At 46.4% G+C, this 21546-nt stretch overlaps 1 protein-coding gene across 3 annotated transcripts in view; it reads left to right on the top strand.

The window, feature by feature from the left end:
• Nucleotides 1–21546, top strand: part of ACAP1 (ArfGAP with coiled-coil, ankyrin repeat and PH domains 1) — a 215977-nt gene that overhangs the window by 59787 nt on the left and 134644 nt on the right. For all 3 annotated transcript variants that reach the window (XM_069950340.1, XM_069950350.1, XM_069950331.1), the window contains exon 5: nucleotides 10857–10915. In XM_069950340.1, coding sequence (XP_069806441.1) covers nucleotides 10857–10915 — 59 coding nt within the window. The remainder of the gene's footprint in view (nucleotides 1–10856; nucleotides 10916–21546) is intronic.

Here is a 21546-nt window from a genome sequence, read left to right as displayed (position 1 = left end):
CATAAATCCATGCTGGTGCTGCGTCATAAGATTATTTTCATTAAGATACTCCAGTATAGCATCTCTTACAATCCCCTCAAATACTTTACCTACTATAGATGTTAGACTTACAGGCCTGTAGTTTCCAGGATCACTCCTTGACCCCTTCTTGAATATCGGTACCACATTAGCTATGCGCCAGTCCTGTGGAAGAATCCCTGTCGTAATAGAATCTTTAAATAATAGGAATAACGGTCTGTCTAACACAGTATTTAATTCTTGCAAAACTCTAGGATGGATACCTTCTGGGCCCGGTGATTTATGGATTTTAATATTTTTAAGGCGTTTCCCCACTTCTTGTTGTGTTAGGCAGGTGAGATTTATGGGAGGATTAACATTATCCCTAGTCATATCGTCTGTTATGGGATTCTCCTCTGTGAATACAGTAGAGAAGAATGTATTTAGTAGATTGGCCTTTTCCTCTTCCCCCTCCACCATTACACCCAGATTATTTTTGAGGGGACCAACATTTTCGGTTTTAAGTCTTTTGTTATTTATATAGGTGAAGAACATTTTGGGATTTGTTTTACTTTCTTTGGCTATCCTTCTTTCTGTTGCTATTTTTGCTTCTTTTATTTGCGTTTTACACATTCTATTCTTCTGTCTATAGTTGCTCCATGCTTCCCCACTACCTTCTTGTTTTAGTTGTCTGAATGCTTGTTTCTTATCATTTATTGCACCCCTTACAGCTGTAGTTACCACATTGGATTTCTCTTATTTCTACTACGTTTATTCCCATATGGTATGTGTCGTTCACACGATTTACACAGGATGCTCTTAAATATGTCCCATTTCTCTTGTGTACTGTTATTTCTGAAGACATTGTCCCAGTCTATGTTCCCAAGGTCCTCTCTTAGTTTTTGGAAATTAGCCTTCCTGAAATTTAATGTTTTTGTAGCCCCTCTGCTAATCATTTTATTGAAGGATAATTGAAAACTTACTATGTTATGGTCACTATTACCTAGGTGACCCCCCACCTCTATTTTTGATATTCTGTCGGGCCTATTGGTTAAGATCAGGTCCAGAAGGGCCCCCCCTCTTGTTGGTTCCTCTACTAGTTGGGAAAGGTAATTATCTTTTACTATTTCCAAAAACACGCTTCCCTTCCTAGAGCTGCAGGTTTCTGCTTTCCAGTTTATATTTGGGTAGTTATAGTCCCCCATAATAATGACGTCCCCCTGCTTTCCTGTATATATTTGGGTAGTTAAAGTCCCCCATAATAATGACTTCCCCCTGCTTCGCTGCCGCATCTATTTGTCTTATAAGAAGATTTTCTGATTTTTCCACTATACTTGGAGGTTTATAAATCACTCCTATAAGAATTTTATTATTCTTTGTCCCTCCCCTTATTTCTACCCAAAGAGACTCCACATTATCATCACATATATCCTCCCGCAGAATAGGCTTAAGGCATGATTTAACATATAGACAGACCCCTCCCCCTTTCTTATTTTTACGGTCATTTCTGAATAGACTATAACCCTGGATATTAACGGCCCAGTCATAGGTCTCGTCCAGCCATGTCTCACTTATCCCCACTATATCATATTTCTCTTCAACCATTATGAGTTCTTATTCCTCAGCTTTATTAGTGAGGCTTCGAGCATTAGTATATATACATTTAATATATTTGTCCATATTCCCTTTCCTTTTATCACTAGTGACTATTCTAACCCCTCCCGCCGCTCCACCCCCAGTTCCATAATCTAGGCCCAGCTCTCCATCTACTCTGTCTTTACTTACTATATTGTAGTTGCCCTCCCCCCCCCCCCCCGGTCTCCTCCAACCTCTTAGCCATCTTCTCCCCCAGCACGGCTGCCCCCTCCCCATTGAGATGCAGCCCGTCCCTACCGTAGAGCCTGTAACCGACCGAGAAGTCGGCCCAGTTCTCCATGAACCCAAACCCCTCTACCCTACACCAGCTCTTGAGCCACTTATTTACCTCCCTAATCTCCTGCTGTCTCTCAGGTGTGGCTCGTGGTACAGGTAATATTTCGGAAAATATCACCTTGGAGGTCCTAGTTTTAAGCTTCCTGCCTAAGTCCTTGAAATCATTTTTAAGGACCCGCCACCTACCTCTAACTTTATCATTGGTGCCAATGTGCACCATGACTGCTGGGTCATCGCCAGCCCCTCCCAGTAATCTGTCAGCCCGATCCGCGATGTGACGAACTCGAGCGCCAGGAAGGCAACACACTGTTCGACGATCCCGGTCTTTGTGACAGATTGCCCTGTCTGTCCCCCTAATAATTGAGTCCCCCACTACCAGTACCTGCCTGGCCTGCCCTGAACTCCTGTTTCCCACCTTACTGGAGCAGACACCCCCCTGGCTGTCAGTGTCCTGCTGCAGCAATGCCCCCCTGAATCAACATCCCCCTCATCCGCCAATTTGGCAAACTTGTTGGGGTGTGCCAGATCAGGACTGGCCTCCCTCACACTCTTCCCTCTACCCCTTTTTCTAACTGTGACCCAACTAGCTGCCTCTTCCTCCTGTACCTCCATGCTATCACACTCTCCCCCATCTACCCCTTGGAGTGCTTGCTCAGTCAGAAGCAGACCCCTTTCCAGTTTGCCAATGCATCTCAATCGTTGCAGCTGCTCATTTAGATCCAGGATCTGGGCTTCCAAACCAGCAACATGCACACATCTCCCACAATGGTATGCACCCTCGATCGGTTGATCAAGGATTGCATACATCGCACAAGATGTACATTGGGCCGCATTGTCAAACATGGCGCTCATTTATATGGGGATATTATGTATAAAGAAAGAAAAAACAAACAAGCAACAAAAGCAAACAATGTGTTCAAAAGCAAATAAACAATTTGTTTTCTTCTAAAACTCCCCGAATCTAAAGTCCCAGAATATTAAAGTCCCACACTTGAGACAAAAACACACTTTAGATCAAAAACTCGCACGCTCCAAAACTCGCTCACAATACAATATAGAAGTACTTAGCTTGCAGAGTTTGTTGCTTCTGGCTCCTGTGTTGGAGAGGACATCTTCATGTGATCTCCTCCTTGTGTGCTTCGTGTCCTTTCCTGTCCTGGTCTCCACATTCTTCTCCATTGTTTCCATGATCTTGTGAACATCTTCATGTGATCTCCTCCTTGTGTGCTTCCTGTCCTTTCCTGCCTTGGTCTCCACATTCTTCTCCATTGTTTCCATGATCTTATAGACATCTTCATGTGATCTCCTCCTTGTGTGCTTCGTGTCCTTTCCTCCCCTGGTCTCCACATTCTTCTCCATTGTTTCCATGATCTTATAGACATCTTCATGTGATCTCCTCCTTGTGTGCTTCCTGTCCTTTCCTGCCCTGGTCTCCACATTCTTCTCCATTGTTTCCATGATCTTATAGACATCTTCATGTGATCTACTCCTTGTGGGCTTCGTGTCCTTTCCTGCCCTGGTCTCTACATTCTTCTCCATTGTTCCCATGATCTTGTGACCATCTTCATGTGATCTCCTCCTTGTGTGCTTCGTGTCCTTTCCTCCCCTGGTCTCCACATTCTTCTCCATTGTTTCCATGATCTTATAGACATCTTCATGTGATCTCCTCCTTGTGTCCTTCCTGTCCTTTCCTCCCCTGGTCTCCACATTCTTCTCCATTGTTTCCATGATCTTATAGACATCTTCATGTGATTTCCTCCTTGTGTGCTTCCTGTCCTTTCCTCCCCTGGTCTCCACATTCTTCTCCATTGTTTCCATGATCTTATAGACATCTTCATGTGATTTCCTCCTTGTGTGCTTCCTGTCCTTTCCTCCCCTGGTCTCCACATTCTTCTCCATTGTTTCCATGATCTTATAGACATCTTCATGTGATCTCCTCCTTGCGGGCTTCGTGTCCTTTCCTGCCCTGGTCTCTACATTCTTCTCCATTGTTTCCATGATCTTGTGAACATCTTCATGTGATCTCCTCCTTGTGTAATTCGTGTCCTTTCCTGCCCTGGTCTCCACATTCTTCTCCATTGTTTCCATGATCTTATAGACATCTTCATGTGATCTCCTCCTTGTGTGCTTCGTGTCCTTTCCTCCCCTGGTCTCCACATTCTTCTCCATTGTTTCCATGATCTTATAGACATCTTCATGTGATCTCCTCCTTGTGTACTTCCTGTCCTTTCCTGCCCTGGTCTCCACATTCTTCTCCATTGTTTCCATGATCTTATAGACATCTTCATGTGATCTCCTCCTTGTGTGCTTCGTGTCCTTTTCTCCCCTGGTCTCCACATTCTTCTCCATTGTTCCTATGATCTTATAGACATCTTCATGTGATCTCCTCCTTGTGTGCTTCCTGTTCTTTCCTGCCCTGGTCTCTACATTCTTCTCCATTGTTTCCATGATCTTATAGACATCTTCATGTGATCTCCTCCTTGTGTGCTTCGTGTCCTTTCCTGCCCTGGTCTCTACATTCTTCTCCATTGTTCTTATGATCTTATAGACATCTTCATGTGATCTCCTCCTTGTGTGCTTCCTGTCCTTTCCTGCCCTGGTCTCTACATTCTTCTCCATTGTTTCCATGATCTTATAGACATCTTCATGTGATCTCCTCCTTGTGTGCTTCGTGTCCATTCCTGCCTTGGTCTCCACATTCTTCTCCATTGTTTCCATGATCTTATTGACATCTTCATGTGATCTCCTCCTTGTGTGCTTCGTGTCCTTTCCTGTCCTGGTCTCCACATTCTTCTCCATTGTTCCTATGATCTTATAGACATCTTCATGTGATCTCCTCCTTGTGTGCTTCGTGTCCTTTCCTCCCCTGGTCTCCACATTCTTCTCCATTGTTCCTATGATCTTATAGACATCTTCATGTGATCTCCTCCTTGTGTGCTTCGTGTCCTTTCCTGCCATGGTCTCTATATTCTTCTCCATTGTTCCTATGATCTTATAGACATCTTCATGTGATCTCCTCCTTGTGTGCTTCATGTCCTTTCCTCCCCTGGTCTCTACATTCTTCTCCATTGTTTCCATGATCTTATAGACATCTTCATGTGATCTCCTCCTTGTGTGCTTCCTGTCCTTTCCTCCCCTGGTCTCCACATTCTTCTCCATTGTTTTCATGATCTTATAGACATCATCACGTGATCTCCTCCTTGTTTGCTTTGTGTCCTTTCCTGCCCTGGTCTCCACATTCTTCTCCATTGTTCCTATGATCTTGTGAACATCTTCAAGTGATCTCCTCCTTGTGTGCTTCGTGTCCTTTCCTCCCCTGGTCTCCACATTCTTCTCCATTGTTTCCATGATCTTATAGACATCTTCATGTGATCTCCTCCTTGTGTGCTTCGTGTCCTTTCCTGCCCTGGTCTCCACATTCTTCTCCATTGTTTCCATGATCTTATAGACATCTTCATGTGATCTCCTCCTTGTGGGCTTCGTGTCCTTTCCTGCCCTGGTCTCCACATTCTTCTCCATTGTTTCCATGATCTTATAGACATCTTCATGTGATCTCCTCCTTGTGTGCTTCGTGTCCTTTCCTCCCCTGGTCTCCACATTGTTCTCCATTATTCCTATGATCTTGTGAACATCTTCATGTGATCTCCTCCTTGTCTGCTTCGTGTCCTTTCCTCCCCTGGTCTCCACATTCTTCTCCATTGTTCCTATGATCTTGTGAACATCTTCATGTGATTTCCTCCTTGTGTGCTTCCTGTCCTTTCCTGCCCTGGTCTCCACATTCTTCTCCATTGTTTCCATGATCTTATAGACATCTTCATGTGATCTCCTCCTTGTGTGCTTCGTGTCCTTTCCTGTCCTGGTCTCCACATTCTTCTCCATTGTTCCTATGATCTTATAGACATCTTCATGTGATCTCCTCCTTGTGTGCTTCGTGTCCTTTCCTGTCCTGGTCTCCACATTCTTCTCCATTGTTTCCATGATCTTATAGACATCTTCATGTGATCTCCTCCTTGTGTGCTTCGTGTCCTTTCCTGTCCTGGTCTCCACATTCTTCTCCATTGTTTCCATGATCTTGTGAACATCTTCATGTGATCTCCTCCTTGTGTGCTTCCTGTCCTTTCCTGCCTTGGTCTCCACATTCTTCTCCATTGTTTCCATGATCTTATAGACATCTTCATGTGATCTCCTCCTTGTGTGCTTCGTGTCCTTTCCTCCCCTGGTCTCCACATTCTTCTCCATTGTTTCCATGATCTTATAGACATCTTCATGTTATCTCCTCCTTGTGTGCTTCCTGTCCTTTCCTCCCCTGGTCTCCACATTCTTCTCCATTGTTTCCATGATCTTATAGACATCTTCATGTGATCTACTCCTTGTGGGCTTCGTGTCCTTTCCTGCCCTGGTCTCTACATTCTTCTCCATTGTTCCCATGATCTTGTGACCATCTTCATGTGATCTCCTCCTTGTGGGCTTCGTGTCCTTTCCTGCCCTTGTCTCTACATTCTTCTCCATTGTTTCCATGATCTTGTGAACATCTTCATGTGATCTCCTCCTTGTGTAATTCGTGTCCTTTCCTGCCCTGGTCTCCACATTCTTCTCCATTGTTTCCATGATCTTATAGACATCTTCATGTGATCTCCTCCTTGTGTGCTTCGTGTCCTTTCCTCCCCTGGTCTCCACATTCTTCTCCATTGTTTCCATGATCTTATAGACATCTTCATGTGATCTCCTCCTTGTGTACTTCCTGTCCTTTCCTGCCCTGGTCTCCACATTCTTCTCCATTGTTTCCATGATCTTATAGACATCTTCATGTGATCTCCTCCTTGTGTGCTTCGTGTCCTTTTCTCCCCTGGTCTCCACATTCTTCTCCATTGTTCCTATGATCTTATAGACATCTTCATGTGATCTCCTCCTTGTAGTGCTTCCTGTTCTTTCCTGCCCTGGTCTCTACATTCTTCTCCATTGTTTCCATGATCTTATAGACATCTTCATGTGATCTCCTCCTTGTGTGCTTCGTGTCCTTTCCTGCCCTGGTCTCTACATTCTTCTCCATTGTTCTTATGATCTTATAGACATCTTCATGTGATCTCCTCCTTGTGTGCTTCCTGTCCTTTCCTGCCCTGGTCTCTACATTCTTCTCCATTGTTTCCATGATCTTATAGACATCTTCATGTGATCTCCTCCTTGTGTGCTTCGTGTCCATTCCTGCCTTGGTCTCCACATTCTTCTCCATTGTTTCCATGATCTTATTGACATCTTCATGTGATCTCCTCCTTGTGTGCTTCGTGTCCTTTCCTGTCCTGGTCTCCACATTCTTCTCCATTGTTCCTATGATCTTATAGACATCTTCATGTGATCTCCTCCTTGTGTGCTTCGTGTCCTTTCCTCCCCTGGTCTCCACATTCTTCTCCATTGTTCCTATGATCTTATAGACATCTTCATGTGATCTCCTCCTTGTGTGCTTCGTGTCCTTTCCTGCCATGGTCTCTATATTCTTCTCCATTGTTCCTATGATCTTATAGACATCTTCATGTGATCTCCTCCTTGTGTGCTTCATGTCCTTTCCTCCCCTGGTCTCTACATTCTTCTCCATTGTTTCCATGATCTTATAGACATCTTCATGTGATCTCCTCCTTGTGTGCTTCCTGTCCTTTCCTCCCCTGGTCTCCACATTCTTCTCCATTGTTTTCATGATCTTATAGACATCATCACGTGATCTCCTCCTTGTTTGCTTTGTGTCCTTTCCTGCCCTGGTCTCCACATTCTTCTCCATTGTTCCTATGATCTTGTGAACATCTTCAAGTGATCTCCTCCTTGTGTGCTTCGTGTCCTTTCCTCCCCTGGTCTCCACATTCTTCTCCATTGTTTCCATGATCTTATAGACATCTTCATGTGATCTCCTCCTTGTGTGCTTCGTGTCCTTTCCTGCCCTGGTCTCCACATTCTTCTCCATTGTTTCCATGATCTTATAGACATCTTCATGTGATCTCCTCCTTGTGGGCTTCGTGTCCTTTCCTGCCCCTGGTCTCCACATTCTTCTCCATTGTTTCCATGATCTTATAGACATCTTCATGTGATCTCCTCCTTGTCTGCTTCGTGTCCTCTCCTCCCCTGGTCTCCACATTGTTCTCCATTATTCCTATGATCTTGTGAACATCTTCATGTGATTCTCCTCCTTGTGTGCTTCGTGTCCTTTCCTCCCCTGGTCTCCACATTCTTCTCCATTGTTCCTATGATCTTGTGAACATCTTCATGTGATTTCCTCCTTGTGTGCTTCCTGTCCTTTCCTCCCCTGGTCTCCACATTCTTCTCCATTGTTCCTATGATCTTATAGACATCTTCATGTGATCTCCTCCTTGTGTGCTTCGTGTCCTTTCCTGTCCTGGTCTCCACATTCTTCTCAATTGTTCCTATGATCTTGTGAACATCTTCATGTGATCTCCTCCTTGTGTGCTTCGTGTCCTTTTCTCCCCTGGTCTCCACATTCTTCTCCATTGTTCTTATGATCTTATAGACATCTTCATGTGATCTCCTCCTTGTGTGCTTCCTGTCCTTTCCTGCCCTGGTCTCTACATTCTTCTCCATTGTTCCTATGATCTTGTGAACATCTTCATGTGATCTCCTCCTTGTGTGCTTCGTGTCCTTTCCTCCCCTGGTCTCCACATTCTTCTCCATTGTTCCTATGATCTTGTGAACATCTTCATGTGATCTCCTCCTTGTGTGCTTCGTGTCCTTTCCTCCCCTGGTCTCCACATTCTTCTCCATTGTTCCTATGATCTTATAGACATCTTCATGTGATCTCCTCCTTGTGTGCTTCGTGTCCTTTCCTGCCCTGGTCTCCACATTCTTCTCCATTGTTTCCATGATCTTATAGACATCTTCATGTGATCTCCTCCTTGTGTTCTTCGTGTCCTTTCCTGCCCTGGTCTCCACATTCTTCTCCATTGTTTCCATGATCTTATAGACATCTTCATGTGATCTCCTCCTTGTGTGCTTCGTGTCCTTTCCTCCCCTGGTCTCCACATTCTTCTCCATTGTTTCCATGATCTTATAGACATCTTCATGTGATCTCCTCCTTGTGTGCTTCGTGTCCTTTCCTGCCCTGATCTCTACATTCTTCTCCATTGTTTCCATGATCTTTTAGACATCTTCATGTGATCTCCTCCTTGTGTGCTTCGTGTCCTTTCCTGCCCTGGTCTCCACATTCTTCTCCATTGTTTCCATGATCTTGTAGACATCTTCATGTGATCTCCTCCTTGTGTGCTTCGTGTCCTTTCCTCCCCTGGTCTCCACATTCTTCTCCATTGTTCCTATGATCTTGTGAACATCTTCATGTGATCTCCTCCTTGTGTGCTTCGTGTCCTTTCCTCCCCTGGTCTCCACATTCTTCTCCATTGTTTCCATGATCTTATAGACATCTTCATGTGATCTCCTCCTTGTGTGCTTCGTGTCCTTTCCTCCCCTGGTCTTCACACTCTTCTCCATTGTTCCTATGATCTTGTAAACATCTTCATGTGATCTCCTCCTTGTGTGCTTCGTATCCTTTCCTCCCCTGGTCTCCACATTCTTCTCCATTGTTCCTATGATCTTGTGAACATCTTCATGTGATCTCCTCCTTGTGTGCTTCGTGTCCTTTCCTCCCCTGGTCTCCACATTCTTCTCCATTGTTTTCATGATCTTATAGACATCTTCATGTGATCTCCTCCTTGTGTGCTTCGTGTCCTTTCCTCCCCTGGTCTCCACATTCTTCTCCATTGTTCCTATGATCTTGTGAACATCTTCATGTGATCTCCTCCTTGTGTGCTTCGTGTCCATTCCTGCCTTGGTCTCCACATTCTTCTCCATTGTTTCCATGATCTTATAGAAATCTTCATGTGATCTCCTCCTTGTGTGCTTCCTGTCCATTTCCTGCCCTGGTCTCCACATTCTTCTCCATTGTTTCCATGATCTTATAGAAATCTTCATGTGATCTCCTCCTTGTGTGCTTCCTGTCCTTTCCTGCCCTGGTCTCCACATTCTTCTCCATTGTTCCTATGATCTTGTAAACATCTTCATGTGATCTCCTCCTTGTGGGCTTCGTGTCCTTTCCTCCCCTGGTCTCCACATTCTTCTCCATTGTTCCTATGATCTTATAGACATCTTCATGTGATCTCCTCCTTGTGGGCTTCGTGTCCTTTCCTCCCCTGGTCTCCACATTCTTCTCCATTGTTCCTATGATCTTATAGACATCTTCATGTGATCTCCTCCTTGTGTGCTTCGTGTCCTTTCCTGCCCTGGTCTCCACATTCTTCTCCATTGTTCCTATGATCTTGTGAACATCTTCATGTGATCTCCTCCTTGTGTGCTTCGTGTCCTTTCCTGCCCTGGTCTCCACATTCTTCTCCATTGTTCCTATGATCTTGTGAACATCTTTATGTGATCTCCTCCTTGTGTGCTTCGTGTCCTTTCCTCCCCTGGTCTCCACATTCTTCTCCATTGTTTCCATGATCTTATAGACATCTTCATGTGATCTCCTCCTTGTGGGCTTCGTGTCCTTTCCTCCCCTGGTCTCCACATTCTTCTCCATTGTTCCTATGATCTTATAGACATCTTCATGTGATCTCCTCCTTGTGGGCTTCGTGTCCTTTCCTGCCCTGGTCTCCACATTCTTCTCCATTGTTCCTATGATCTTGTGAACATCTTTATGTGATCTCCTCCTTGTGTGCTTCATGTCCTTTCCTGCCCTGGTCTCCACATTCTTCTCCATTGTTTCCATGATCTTATAGACATCTTCATGTGATCTCCTCCTTGTGTGCTTCGTGTCCTTTCCTGCCCTGGTCTCCACATTCTTCTCCATTGTTCTTATGATCTTGTGAACTTCTTTATGTTATGACCTCTTTGTATCATTTGAGTCTTCTTCTCACACTCCACATTCTCCTCCATTTTTTTAGGAACTCTTGGACTCTATCCAACAAAGCTTCAAACAGAAACTTCACCATCTGCTCAAAGAGTGAGGTTCCCTCCATCTCCAGCCATCATTCTATGGCCTCATTGCTATCTGTGTAATAGAGCTTTCAGCACTGTAGGCCAGGGGTGCAGGAACATAACAAATTTATACCTACTTGTACCCATGCCCCAGCAGTGCCGCATCATCGATCACCGAGCCCTGCCAACCTCCTGGATCTCCTGCGCCTCCAACATCATGACCCGGCTCAGGAATGTGCAAGCAGTGACTGGGGTGGGACACCACTATAACCACTGACTGCTGGTGCGGGCCCTCCCCGTCTGGTTATGATGACACCAGGAGAAACTGGAGCTCAGCAGTGGTCAGTGAGCTTGCGGCATGGTGCTGCAGGTGCACAGGGACGGGAAACCATAGATTATTATATTCCCGCATGTCCCTGCCTGGATTGATCAGTTTTGTTTACCTATCCTTTAATTTATACAATTCAGTCACATGACCTGTATACTTAGAGGGCATCAATATAACCCAAAGAAGCAAAAGCAACATATTATCTAATGGTGAGGAGGTGACATCATCCCATGTAATGGCTGTCAGTGAGGAGGTGACATCATCCCATGTAATGGCTGTCAGTGAGGAGGTGACATCATCCCATGTAATGGCTGTCAGTGAGGAGGTGACATCATCCCATCTAATGGCTGTCAGTGAGGAGGTGACATCATCCCATCTAATGGCTGTCAGTGAGGAGGTGACATCATCCCATGTAATGGCTGTCAGTGAGGAGGTGACATCATGTAATGTAATGGCTGTCAGTGAGGAGGTGACATCATCCCATGTAATGGCTGTCAGTATGGAGGTGACATCATCCCAGGTAATGGCTGTCAGTATGGAGGTGACATCATCCCATGTAATGGCTGTCAGTGAGGAGGTGACATCATGTAATGTAATGGCTGTCAGTGAGGAGGTGACATCATCCCATGTAATGGCTGTCAGTGAGGAGGTGACATCATCCCATGTAATGGCTGTCAGTATGGAGGTGACATCATCCCATGTAATGGCTGTCAGTATGGAGGTGACATCATCCCATCTAATGGCTGTCAGTGAGGAGGTGACATCATGTAATGTAATGGCTGTCAGTGTGGAGGTGACATCATCCCATGTAATGGCTGTCAGTATGGAGGTGACATCATCCCATCTATTGGCTGTCAGTATGGAGGTGACATCATCCCATGTAATGGCTGTCAGTGAGGAGGTGACATAATCCCATCTAGTGGCTGTCAGTGAGGAGGTGACATCATCCCATCTAGTGGCTGTCAGTATGGAGGTGACATCATGTAATGTAATGGCTGTCAGTGAGGAGGTGACATCATCCCATCTAATGGCTGTCAGTGAGGACGTGACATCATCCCATCTAGTGGCTGTCAGTGAGGAGGTGACATCATCCCATCTATTGGCTGTCAGTATGGAGGTGACATCATCCCATCTAATGGCTGTCAGTGAGGAGGTGACATCATCCCATGTAATGGCTGTCAGTATGGAGGTGACATCATCCCATCTAATGGCTGTCAGTGAGGAGGTGACATCATCCCATGTAATGGCTGTCAGTGAGGAGGTGACATCATCCCATGTAATGGCTGTCAGTGAGGAGGTGACATCATCCCATCTAATGGCTGTCAGTGAGGAGGTGACATCATCCCATGTAATGGCTGTCAGTATGGAGGTGACATCATCCCATGTAATGGCTGTCAGTGAGGAGGTGACATCATCCCATGTAATGGCTGTCAGTGAGGAGGTGACATCATCCCATGTAATGGCTGTCAGTGAGGAGGTGACATCATCCCATGTAATGGCTGTCAGTGAGGAGGTGACATCATCCCATGTAATGGCTGTCAGTGAGGAGGTGACATCATCCCATCTAATGGCTGTCAGTGAGGAGGTGACATCATCCCATGTAATGGCTGTCAGTATGGAGGTGACATCATCCCATCTAATGGCTGTCAGTGAGGAGGTGACATCATCCCATCTATTGGCTGTCAGTGAGGAGGTGACATCATCCTATCTAATGGCTGTCAGTGAGGAGGTGACATCATCCCATGTAATGGCTGTCAGTATGGAGGTGACATCATGTAATGTAATGGCTGTCAGTGAGGAGGTGACATCATCCCATCTAGTGGCTGTCAGTGAGGAGGTGACATCATCCCATCTAGTGGCTGTCAGTGAGGAGGTGACATCATCCCATGTAATGGCTGTCAGTGAGGAGGTGACATCATCCCATCTAGTGGCTGTCAGTGAGGAGGTGACATCATCCCATGTAATGGCTGTCAGTGAGGAGGTGACATCCTCCCATCTAATGGCTGTCAGTGAGGAGGTGACATCATCCCATGTAATGGCTGTCAGTGAGGAGGTGACATCATCCCATCTAGTGGCTGTCAGTGAGGAGGTGACATCATCCCATGTAATGGCTGTCAGTGAGGAGGTGACATCATCCCATCTAGTGGCTGTCAGTGAGGAGGTGACATCATCCCATCTAGTGGCTGTCAGTGAGGAGGTGACATCATCCCATGTAATGGCTGTCAGTATGGAGGTGACATCATGTCCATGTAATGGCTGTCAGTGATGGAGGTGACATCATCCTAATCTAATGGCTGTCAGTGAGGAGGTGACATCATCCCATCTAGTGGCTGTCAGTGAGGAGGTGACATCATCCCATCTAATGGCTGTCAGTGAGGAGGTGACATCCTCCCATCTAGTGGCTGTCAGTGAGGAGGTGACATCATCCCATCTAATGGCTGTCAGTGAGGAGGTGACATCATCCCATCTAGTGGCTGTCAGTGAGGAGGTGACATCATCCCATCTAATGGCTGTCAGTGAGGAGGTGACATCATCCCATCTAATGGCTGTCAGTGAGGAGGTGACATCATCCCATCTAGTGGCTGTCACTGAGGAGGTGACATCATCCCATCTAGTGGCTGTCAGTGAGGAGGTGACATCATCCCATCTAGTGGCTGTCAGTGAGGAGGTGACATCATCCCATCTAATGGCTGTCAGTATGGAGGTGACATCATCCCATCTAGTGGCTGTCAGTGAGGAGGTGACATCATCCCATCTAATGGCTGTCAGTGAGGAGGTGACATCATCCCATCTAGTGGCTGTCAGTGAGGAGGTGACATCATCCTATCTAGTGGCTGTCAGTGAGGAGGTGACATCCTCCCATCTAATGGCTGTCAGTGAGGAGGTGACATCCTCCCATCTAATGGCTGTCAGTGAGGAGGTGACATCATCCCATCTAATGGCTGTCAGTGAGGAGGTGACATCATCCTATCTAGTGGCTGTCAGTGAGGAGGTGACATCATCCTATCTAGTGGCTGTCAGTGAGGAGGTGACATCATCCCATGTAATGGCTGTCAGTGAGGAGGTGACATCCTCCCATCTAATGGCTGTCAGTGAGGAGGTGACATCATCCCATCTAATGGCTGTCAGTATGGAGGTGACATCATCCCATCTAGTGGCTGTCAGTGAGGAGGTGACATCATCCCATGTAATGGCTGTCAGTGAGGAGGTGACATCATCCCATCTAGTGGCTGTCAGTGAGGAGGTGACATCATCCCATGTAATGGCTGTCAGTGAGGAGGTGACATCCTCCCATCTAATGGCTGTCAGTGAGGAGGTGACATCATCCCATGTAATGGCTGTCAGTGAGGAGGTGACATCATCCCATCTAGTGGCTGTCAGTGAGGAGGTGACATCATCCCATGTAATGGCTGTCAGTGAGGAGGTGACATCATCCCATCTAGTGGCTGTCAGTGAGGAGGTGACATCATCCCATCTAGTGGCTGTCAGTGAGGAGGTGACATCATCCCATCTAGTGGCTGTCAGTGAGGAGGTGACATCATCCCATGTAATGGCTGTCAGTATGGAGGTGACATCATGTAATGTAATGGCTGTCAGTGAGGAGGTGACATCATCCCATCTAGTGGCTGTCAGTGAGGAGGTGACATCATCCCATCTAATGGCTGTCAGTGAGGAGGTGACATCCTCCCATCTAGTGGCTGTCAGTGAGGAGGTGACATCATCCCATCTAATGGCTGTCAGTATGGAGGTGACATCCTCCCATCTAGTGGCTGTCAGTGAGGAGGTGACATCATCCCATCTAATGGCTGTCAGTGAGGAGGTGACATCATCCCATCTAATGGCTGTCAGTGAGGAGGTGACATCATCCCATCTAATGGCTGTCAGTGAGGAGGTGACATCCTCCCATCTAATGGCTGTCAGTGAGGAGGTGACATCATCCCATCTAATGGCTGTCAGTGAGGAGGTGACATCATCCTATCTAGTGGCTGTCAGTGAGGAGGTGACATCCTCCCATCTAATGGCTGTCAGTGAGGAGGTGACATCCTCCCATCTAATGGCTGTCAGTGAGGAGGTGACATCCTCCCATCTAGTGGCTGTCAGTGAGGAGGTGACATCATCCTATCTAGTGGCTGTCAGTGAGGAGGTGACATCATCCCATGTAATGGCTGTCAGTGAGGAGGTGACATCATCCCATGTAATGGCTGTCAGTGAGGAGGTGACATCCTCCCATCTAGTGGCTGTCAGTGAGGAGGTGACATCATCCTATCTAGTGGCTGTCAGTGAGGAGGTGACATCATCCTATCTAGTGGCTGTCAGTGAGGAGGTGACATCATCCCATGTAATGGCTGTCAGTGAGGAGGTGACATCATCCCATCTAGTGGCTGTCAGTGAGGAGGTGACATCATCCCATCTAGTGGCTGTCAGTGAGGAGGTGACATCATCTCATGTAATGGCTGTCAGTGAGGAGGTGACATCATCCCATCTAGTGGCTGTCAGTGAGGAGGTGACATCATCCCATGTAATGGCTGTCAGTGAGGAGGTGACATCATCCCATCTAGTGGCTGTCAGTGAGGAGGTGACATCATCCCATCTAGTGGCTGTCAGTGAGGAGGTGACATCCTCCCATCTAGTGGCTGTCAGTGAGGAGGTGACATCATCCCATGTAATGGCTGTCAGTGAGGAGGTGACATCATCCCATCTAGTGGCTGTCAGTGAGGAGGTGACATCCTCCCATCTAGTGGCTGTCAGTGAGGAGGTGACATCCTCCCATCTAGTGGCTGTCAGTGAGGAGGTGACATCATCCCATCTAGTGGCTGTCAGTGAGGAGGTGACATCATCCTATCTAGTGGCTGTCAGTGAGGAGGTGACATCATCCCATGTAATGGCTGTCAGTGAGGAGGTGACATCATCCCATCTAGTGGCTGTCAGTGAGGAGGTGACATCCTCCCATGTAATGGCTGTCAGTGAGGAGGTGACATCATCCCATCTAGTGGCTGTCAGTGAGGAGGTGACATCATCCCATCTAGTGGCTGTCAGTGAGGAGGTGACATCATCTCATGTAATGGCTGTCAGTGAGGAGGTGACATCATCCCATCTAGTGGCTGTCAGTATGGAGGTGACATCATCCCATGTAATGGCTGTCAGTGAGGAGGTGACATCATCCCATCTAGTGGCTGTCAGTGAGGAGGTGACATCATCCCATCTAGTGGCTGTCAGTGAGGAGGTGACATCCTCCCATCTAGTGGCTGTCAGTGAGGAGGTGACATCATCCCATGTAATGGCTGTCAGTGAGGAGGTGACATCATCCCATCTAGTGGCTGTCAGTGAGGAGGTGACATCCTCCCATCTAGTGGCTGTCAGTGAGGAGGTGACATCCTCCCATCTAGTGGCTGTCAGTGAGGAGGTGACATCATCCCATCTAGTGGCTGTCAGTGAGGAGGTGACATCCTCCCATCTAATATGCCCCTCCACACACATCTATATACACACATATGGTGATGGAGAGCCTTTCCCTGGATACTGATAGTACTGGGTGCTGTATACCTTAGTAAGTATATAGCCCTGTGCATCAGTAAGGGATTAGAGCAGGGGATTGGGGCTTTGACAACCCTGCAGTTCCCATCACAAATGTTGGTGGCTTGTGTCGCCCCTTACTGCTGCCACTATACAGAAGTCTATCTATTGAAGAAAGAAAAAGTATACGTATATTTTACTGGTGATCAGGGGCGTAGCTATTGTCTCTTGGGCCCCCCCTTACCACATACTGACTAACACCACCACATACTGACTAACACCACCGCTGCTACTGACTAATAACACCACATACTGACTAACACCACCGCTGCTACTGACTAATAACACCACATACTGACTAACACCACCGCTGCTACTGACTAATAACACCACATACTGACTAACACCACCACCACTGCTACTGATTAACACTACCACATACTGACTAATAACACCACATACTGACTAACACCACCACTGCTACTGACTAATAACACCACATACTGACTAACACCACCACCACTGCTACTGATTAACACTACCACATACTGACTAATAACACCACATACTGACTAACACCACCGCTGCTACTGACTAATAACACCACATACTGACTAATAACACCACATACTGACTAACACCACCGCTGCTACTGACTAATAACACCACATACTGACTAACACCACCGCTGCTACTGACTAATAACACCACATACTGACTAACACCACCGCTGCTACTGACTAATAACACCACATACTGACTAACACCTCCACCACTGCTACTGATTAACACTACCACATACTGACTAATAACACCACATACTGACTAACACCACCACTGCTACTGACTAATAACACCACATACTGACTAACACCACCACCACTGCTACTGATTAACACTACCACATACTGACTAATAACACCACATACTGACTAACACCACCGCTGCTACTGACTAATAACACCACATACTGACTAATAACACCACATACTGACTAACACCACCACTGCTACTGACTAATAACACCACATACTGACTAACACCACCACATACTGACTAACACCACCACTGCTACTGACTAATAACACCACATACTGACTAACACCACCACTGCTACTGACTAATAACACCACATACTGACTAACACCACCACTGCTACTGACTAATAACACCACATACTGACTAACACCACCACTGCTACTGACTAATAACACCACATACTGACTAACACCACCACTGCTACTGACTAATAACACCACATACTGACTAACACCACCGCTGCTACTGACTAATAACACCACATACTGACTAATAACACCACATACTGACTAACACCACCGCTGCTACTGACTAATAACACCACATACTGACTAACACCACCACTGCTACTGACTAATAACTCCACATACTGACTAATAACACCACATACTGACTAATAACACCACATACTGACTAATAACACCACATACTGACTAACACCACCGCTGCTACTGAATATAATCCTCTGTACATAGACCAATATCACTTCATCCAGTCATATAGAGGTGGACGCACTGTACACAGGATCTATACACCATATACATTACAGTGCAGTTATATCCAGTGACTCACAGGGGGACGTCTTCTCTGATCGGAGTTCTTCCCTTTTCATTATCTTCTCCATCTGCCCTGGGCCATTATGAGAACTTCTCTGAGCCACAAATCCACAGAATCTGCCAGACAGACATATTAGGCTCCTCACACTGACACCATCCTCATCTCTATACACACTGCACATCTGTACTGTCCCCTTTACAGCCTCATTTAGTGGGTAGGCTGACTCTATGTGATCACCCTTATAGTACATATCCCCCTATTGTATACACCCCCGTGTAGTCCACCTTATAGATGGCCCCCCAATGTTTCGTCCTTATAGATGGCCCCCATGTTATCAACCATATAGATGGCACCCCAATGTTTCCCCCTTATAGATGGCCCCCGTGTAGTCCACCTTATAAATGGCCCCCCAATGTTTCCCCCTTATAGATGGCCCCCATGTTATCAACCATATAGATGGCCTCCCCAATGTTTCCCCCTTATAGATGGCCCCCTGTGTTGTCCATATTATAGATGGCCCCCATGTTATCCCCCATATAGATGGGCCCCCATGTTATCCCCCATATAGATGGCCCCCCATTTTATCCCCCTTACAGATGCCCACCATGTTGTCCCCTCCTCCTGCCCCTTTATCACCATACTACTACCCCTTTCATCCTCCTGCCCTTTCATCATCATACCACTACACCACTCATCATCCTCTTGTTCCATCATCATCATCATAATACCACTACACCCCCATCATCCTCTTGTTCCATCATCATCATACCACTACAACCCTCATCATCCTCTTGTTCCATCATCATCATCATCATCATACCACTACACCACTCATCATCCTCTTGTTCCATCATCATACCACTACACCCCCCATCATCCTCTTGTTCCATCATCATCATCATCATCATCATCATCATCATCATACCACTACACCACTCATCATCCTCTTGTTCCATCATCATCATCATCATCATTATCATAATACCACTACACCACTCATCATCCTCTTGTTCCATCATCATCATCATCATCATCATAATACCACTACATTCCCATCATCCTCTTGTTCCATCATCATACCACTACACCCCATCATCCTCTTGTTCCATAATCATCATCATACCACTACACCCCCCATCATCCTCTTGTTCCATCATCATCATACCACTACACCCCCATCATCCTCTTGTTCCATCATCATCATACCACTACACCCCCCATCATCCTCTTGTTCCATCATCATACCACTATACCCCCCATCATCCTCTTGTTCCATCATCATCATACCACTACACCCCCCATCATCCTCTTGTTCCATCATCATACCACTACACCCCCCATCATCCTCTTGTTCCATCATCATACCACTACACCCCCCATCATCCTCTTGTTCCATCATACCACTACACCCCCATCATCCTCTTGTTCCATCATCATCATACCACTACACCCCCATCATCCTCTTGTTCCATCATCATCATACCACTACACCCCCCATCATCCTCTTGTTCCATCATCATACCACTATACCCCCCATCATCCTCTTGTTCCATCATCATCATACCACTACACCCCTCATCATCCTCTTGTTCCATCATCATACCACTACACCCCCCATCATCCTCTTGTTCCATCATCATACCACTACACCTCCCATCATCCTCTTGTTCCATCATCATACCACTACATCCTCATCATCCTCTTGTTCCTTCATCATCATACCACTACACCCCCCATCATCCTCTTGTTCCATCATCATCATCATACCACTACACCCCCCATCATCCTCTTGTTCCATCATCATCATCATACCACTACATCCCCCATCATCCTCTTGTTCCATCATCATCATACCACTACACCCCCTATCATCCTCTTGTTCCATCATCATCATACCACTACACCCCCATCATCCTCTTGTTCCATCATCATCATACCACTACACCCCTCATCATCCTCTTGTTCCTTCATCATCATACCACTACATCCTCATCATCCTCTTGTTCCATCATCATCATACCACTACATCCCCCATCATCCTCTTGTTCCATCATCATACCACTACACCCCCCATCATCCTCTTGTTCCATCATCATCATACCACTACATTCCCATCATCCTCTTGTTCCATCATCATCATCATACCACTACACCCCTCATCATCCTCTTGTTCCATCATCATCATCATACCACTACACCCCCATCATCCTCTTGTTCCATCATCATCATCATACCACTACATCCCCCATCATCCTCTTGTTCCATCATCATCATACCACTACACCCCCTATCATCCTCTTGTTCCATCATCATCATACCACTACACCCCCATCATCCTCTTGTTCCATCATCATCATACCACTACATCCCCCATCATCCTCTTGTTCCATCATCATACCACTACACCCCCCATCATCCTCTTGTTCCATCATCATCATACCACTACACCCCCCATCATCCTCTTGTTCCATCATCATCATACCACTACACCCCCCATCATCCTCTTGTTCCATCATCATCATACCACTACATCCCCCATCATCCTCTTGTTCCATCATCATCATCATACCACTACACCCCCATCATCCTCTTGTTCCATCATTATCATACCACTACATCCCTCATCATCCTCTTGTTCCATCATCATCATACCACTACACCCCCATCATCCTCTTGTTCCATCATCATCATACCACTACACCCCCCATCATCCTCTTGTTCCATCATCATCATACCACTACATCCCCCATCATCCTCTTGTTCCATCATCATACCACTACACCCCCCATCATCCTCTTGTTCCTTCATCATACCACTACACCCCCCATCATCCTCTTGTTCCTTCATCATACCACTACACCCCCATCATCCTCTTGTTCCATCATCATACCACTACACCCCCATCATCCTCTTGTTCCTTCATCATACCACTACACCCCCCATCATCCTCTTGTTCCATCATCATCATCATACCACTACACCCCCCATCATCCTCTTGTTCCATCATCATCATCATACCACTACACCCCTCATCATCCTCTTTAAAACAAAAAAATCTTTACTCACCTGAATGATTTCTCTAGTCCCCTTGTCACACGCGCTGGCGGGCTTCCCACGGAGGGGCCGGAAGTAGTTCCCCCCGGTGCACACAGAGCTCCCTGGGGGCCGCAAGACAGCCGGGGCCCCTCCCAGCATGCCTCTTCTGATCGCAAGCAAAA

Source organism: Dendropsophus ebraccatus, chromosome 1, assembly GCF_027789765.1.
Source record: "Dendropsophus ebraccatus isolate aDenEbr1 chromosome 1, aDenEbr1.pat, whole genome shotgun sequence".
In the NCBI taxonomy this organism is placed as follows: Eukaryota; Metazoa; Chordata; class Amphibia; order Anura; family Hylidae; genus Dendropsophus; species Dendropsophus ebraccatus.
The sequence above is the reverse complement of the archived record's forward strand: the minus strand, read 5'-3'. Positions and strand labels throughout refer to the sequence as shown.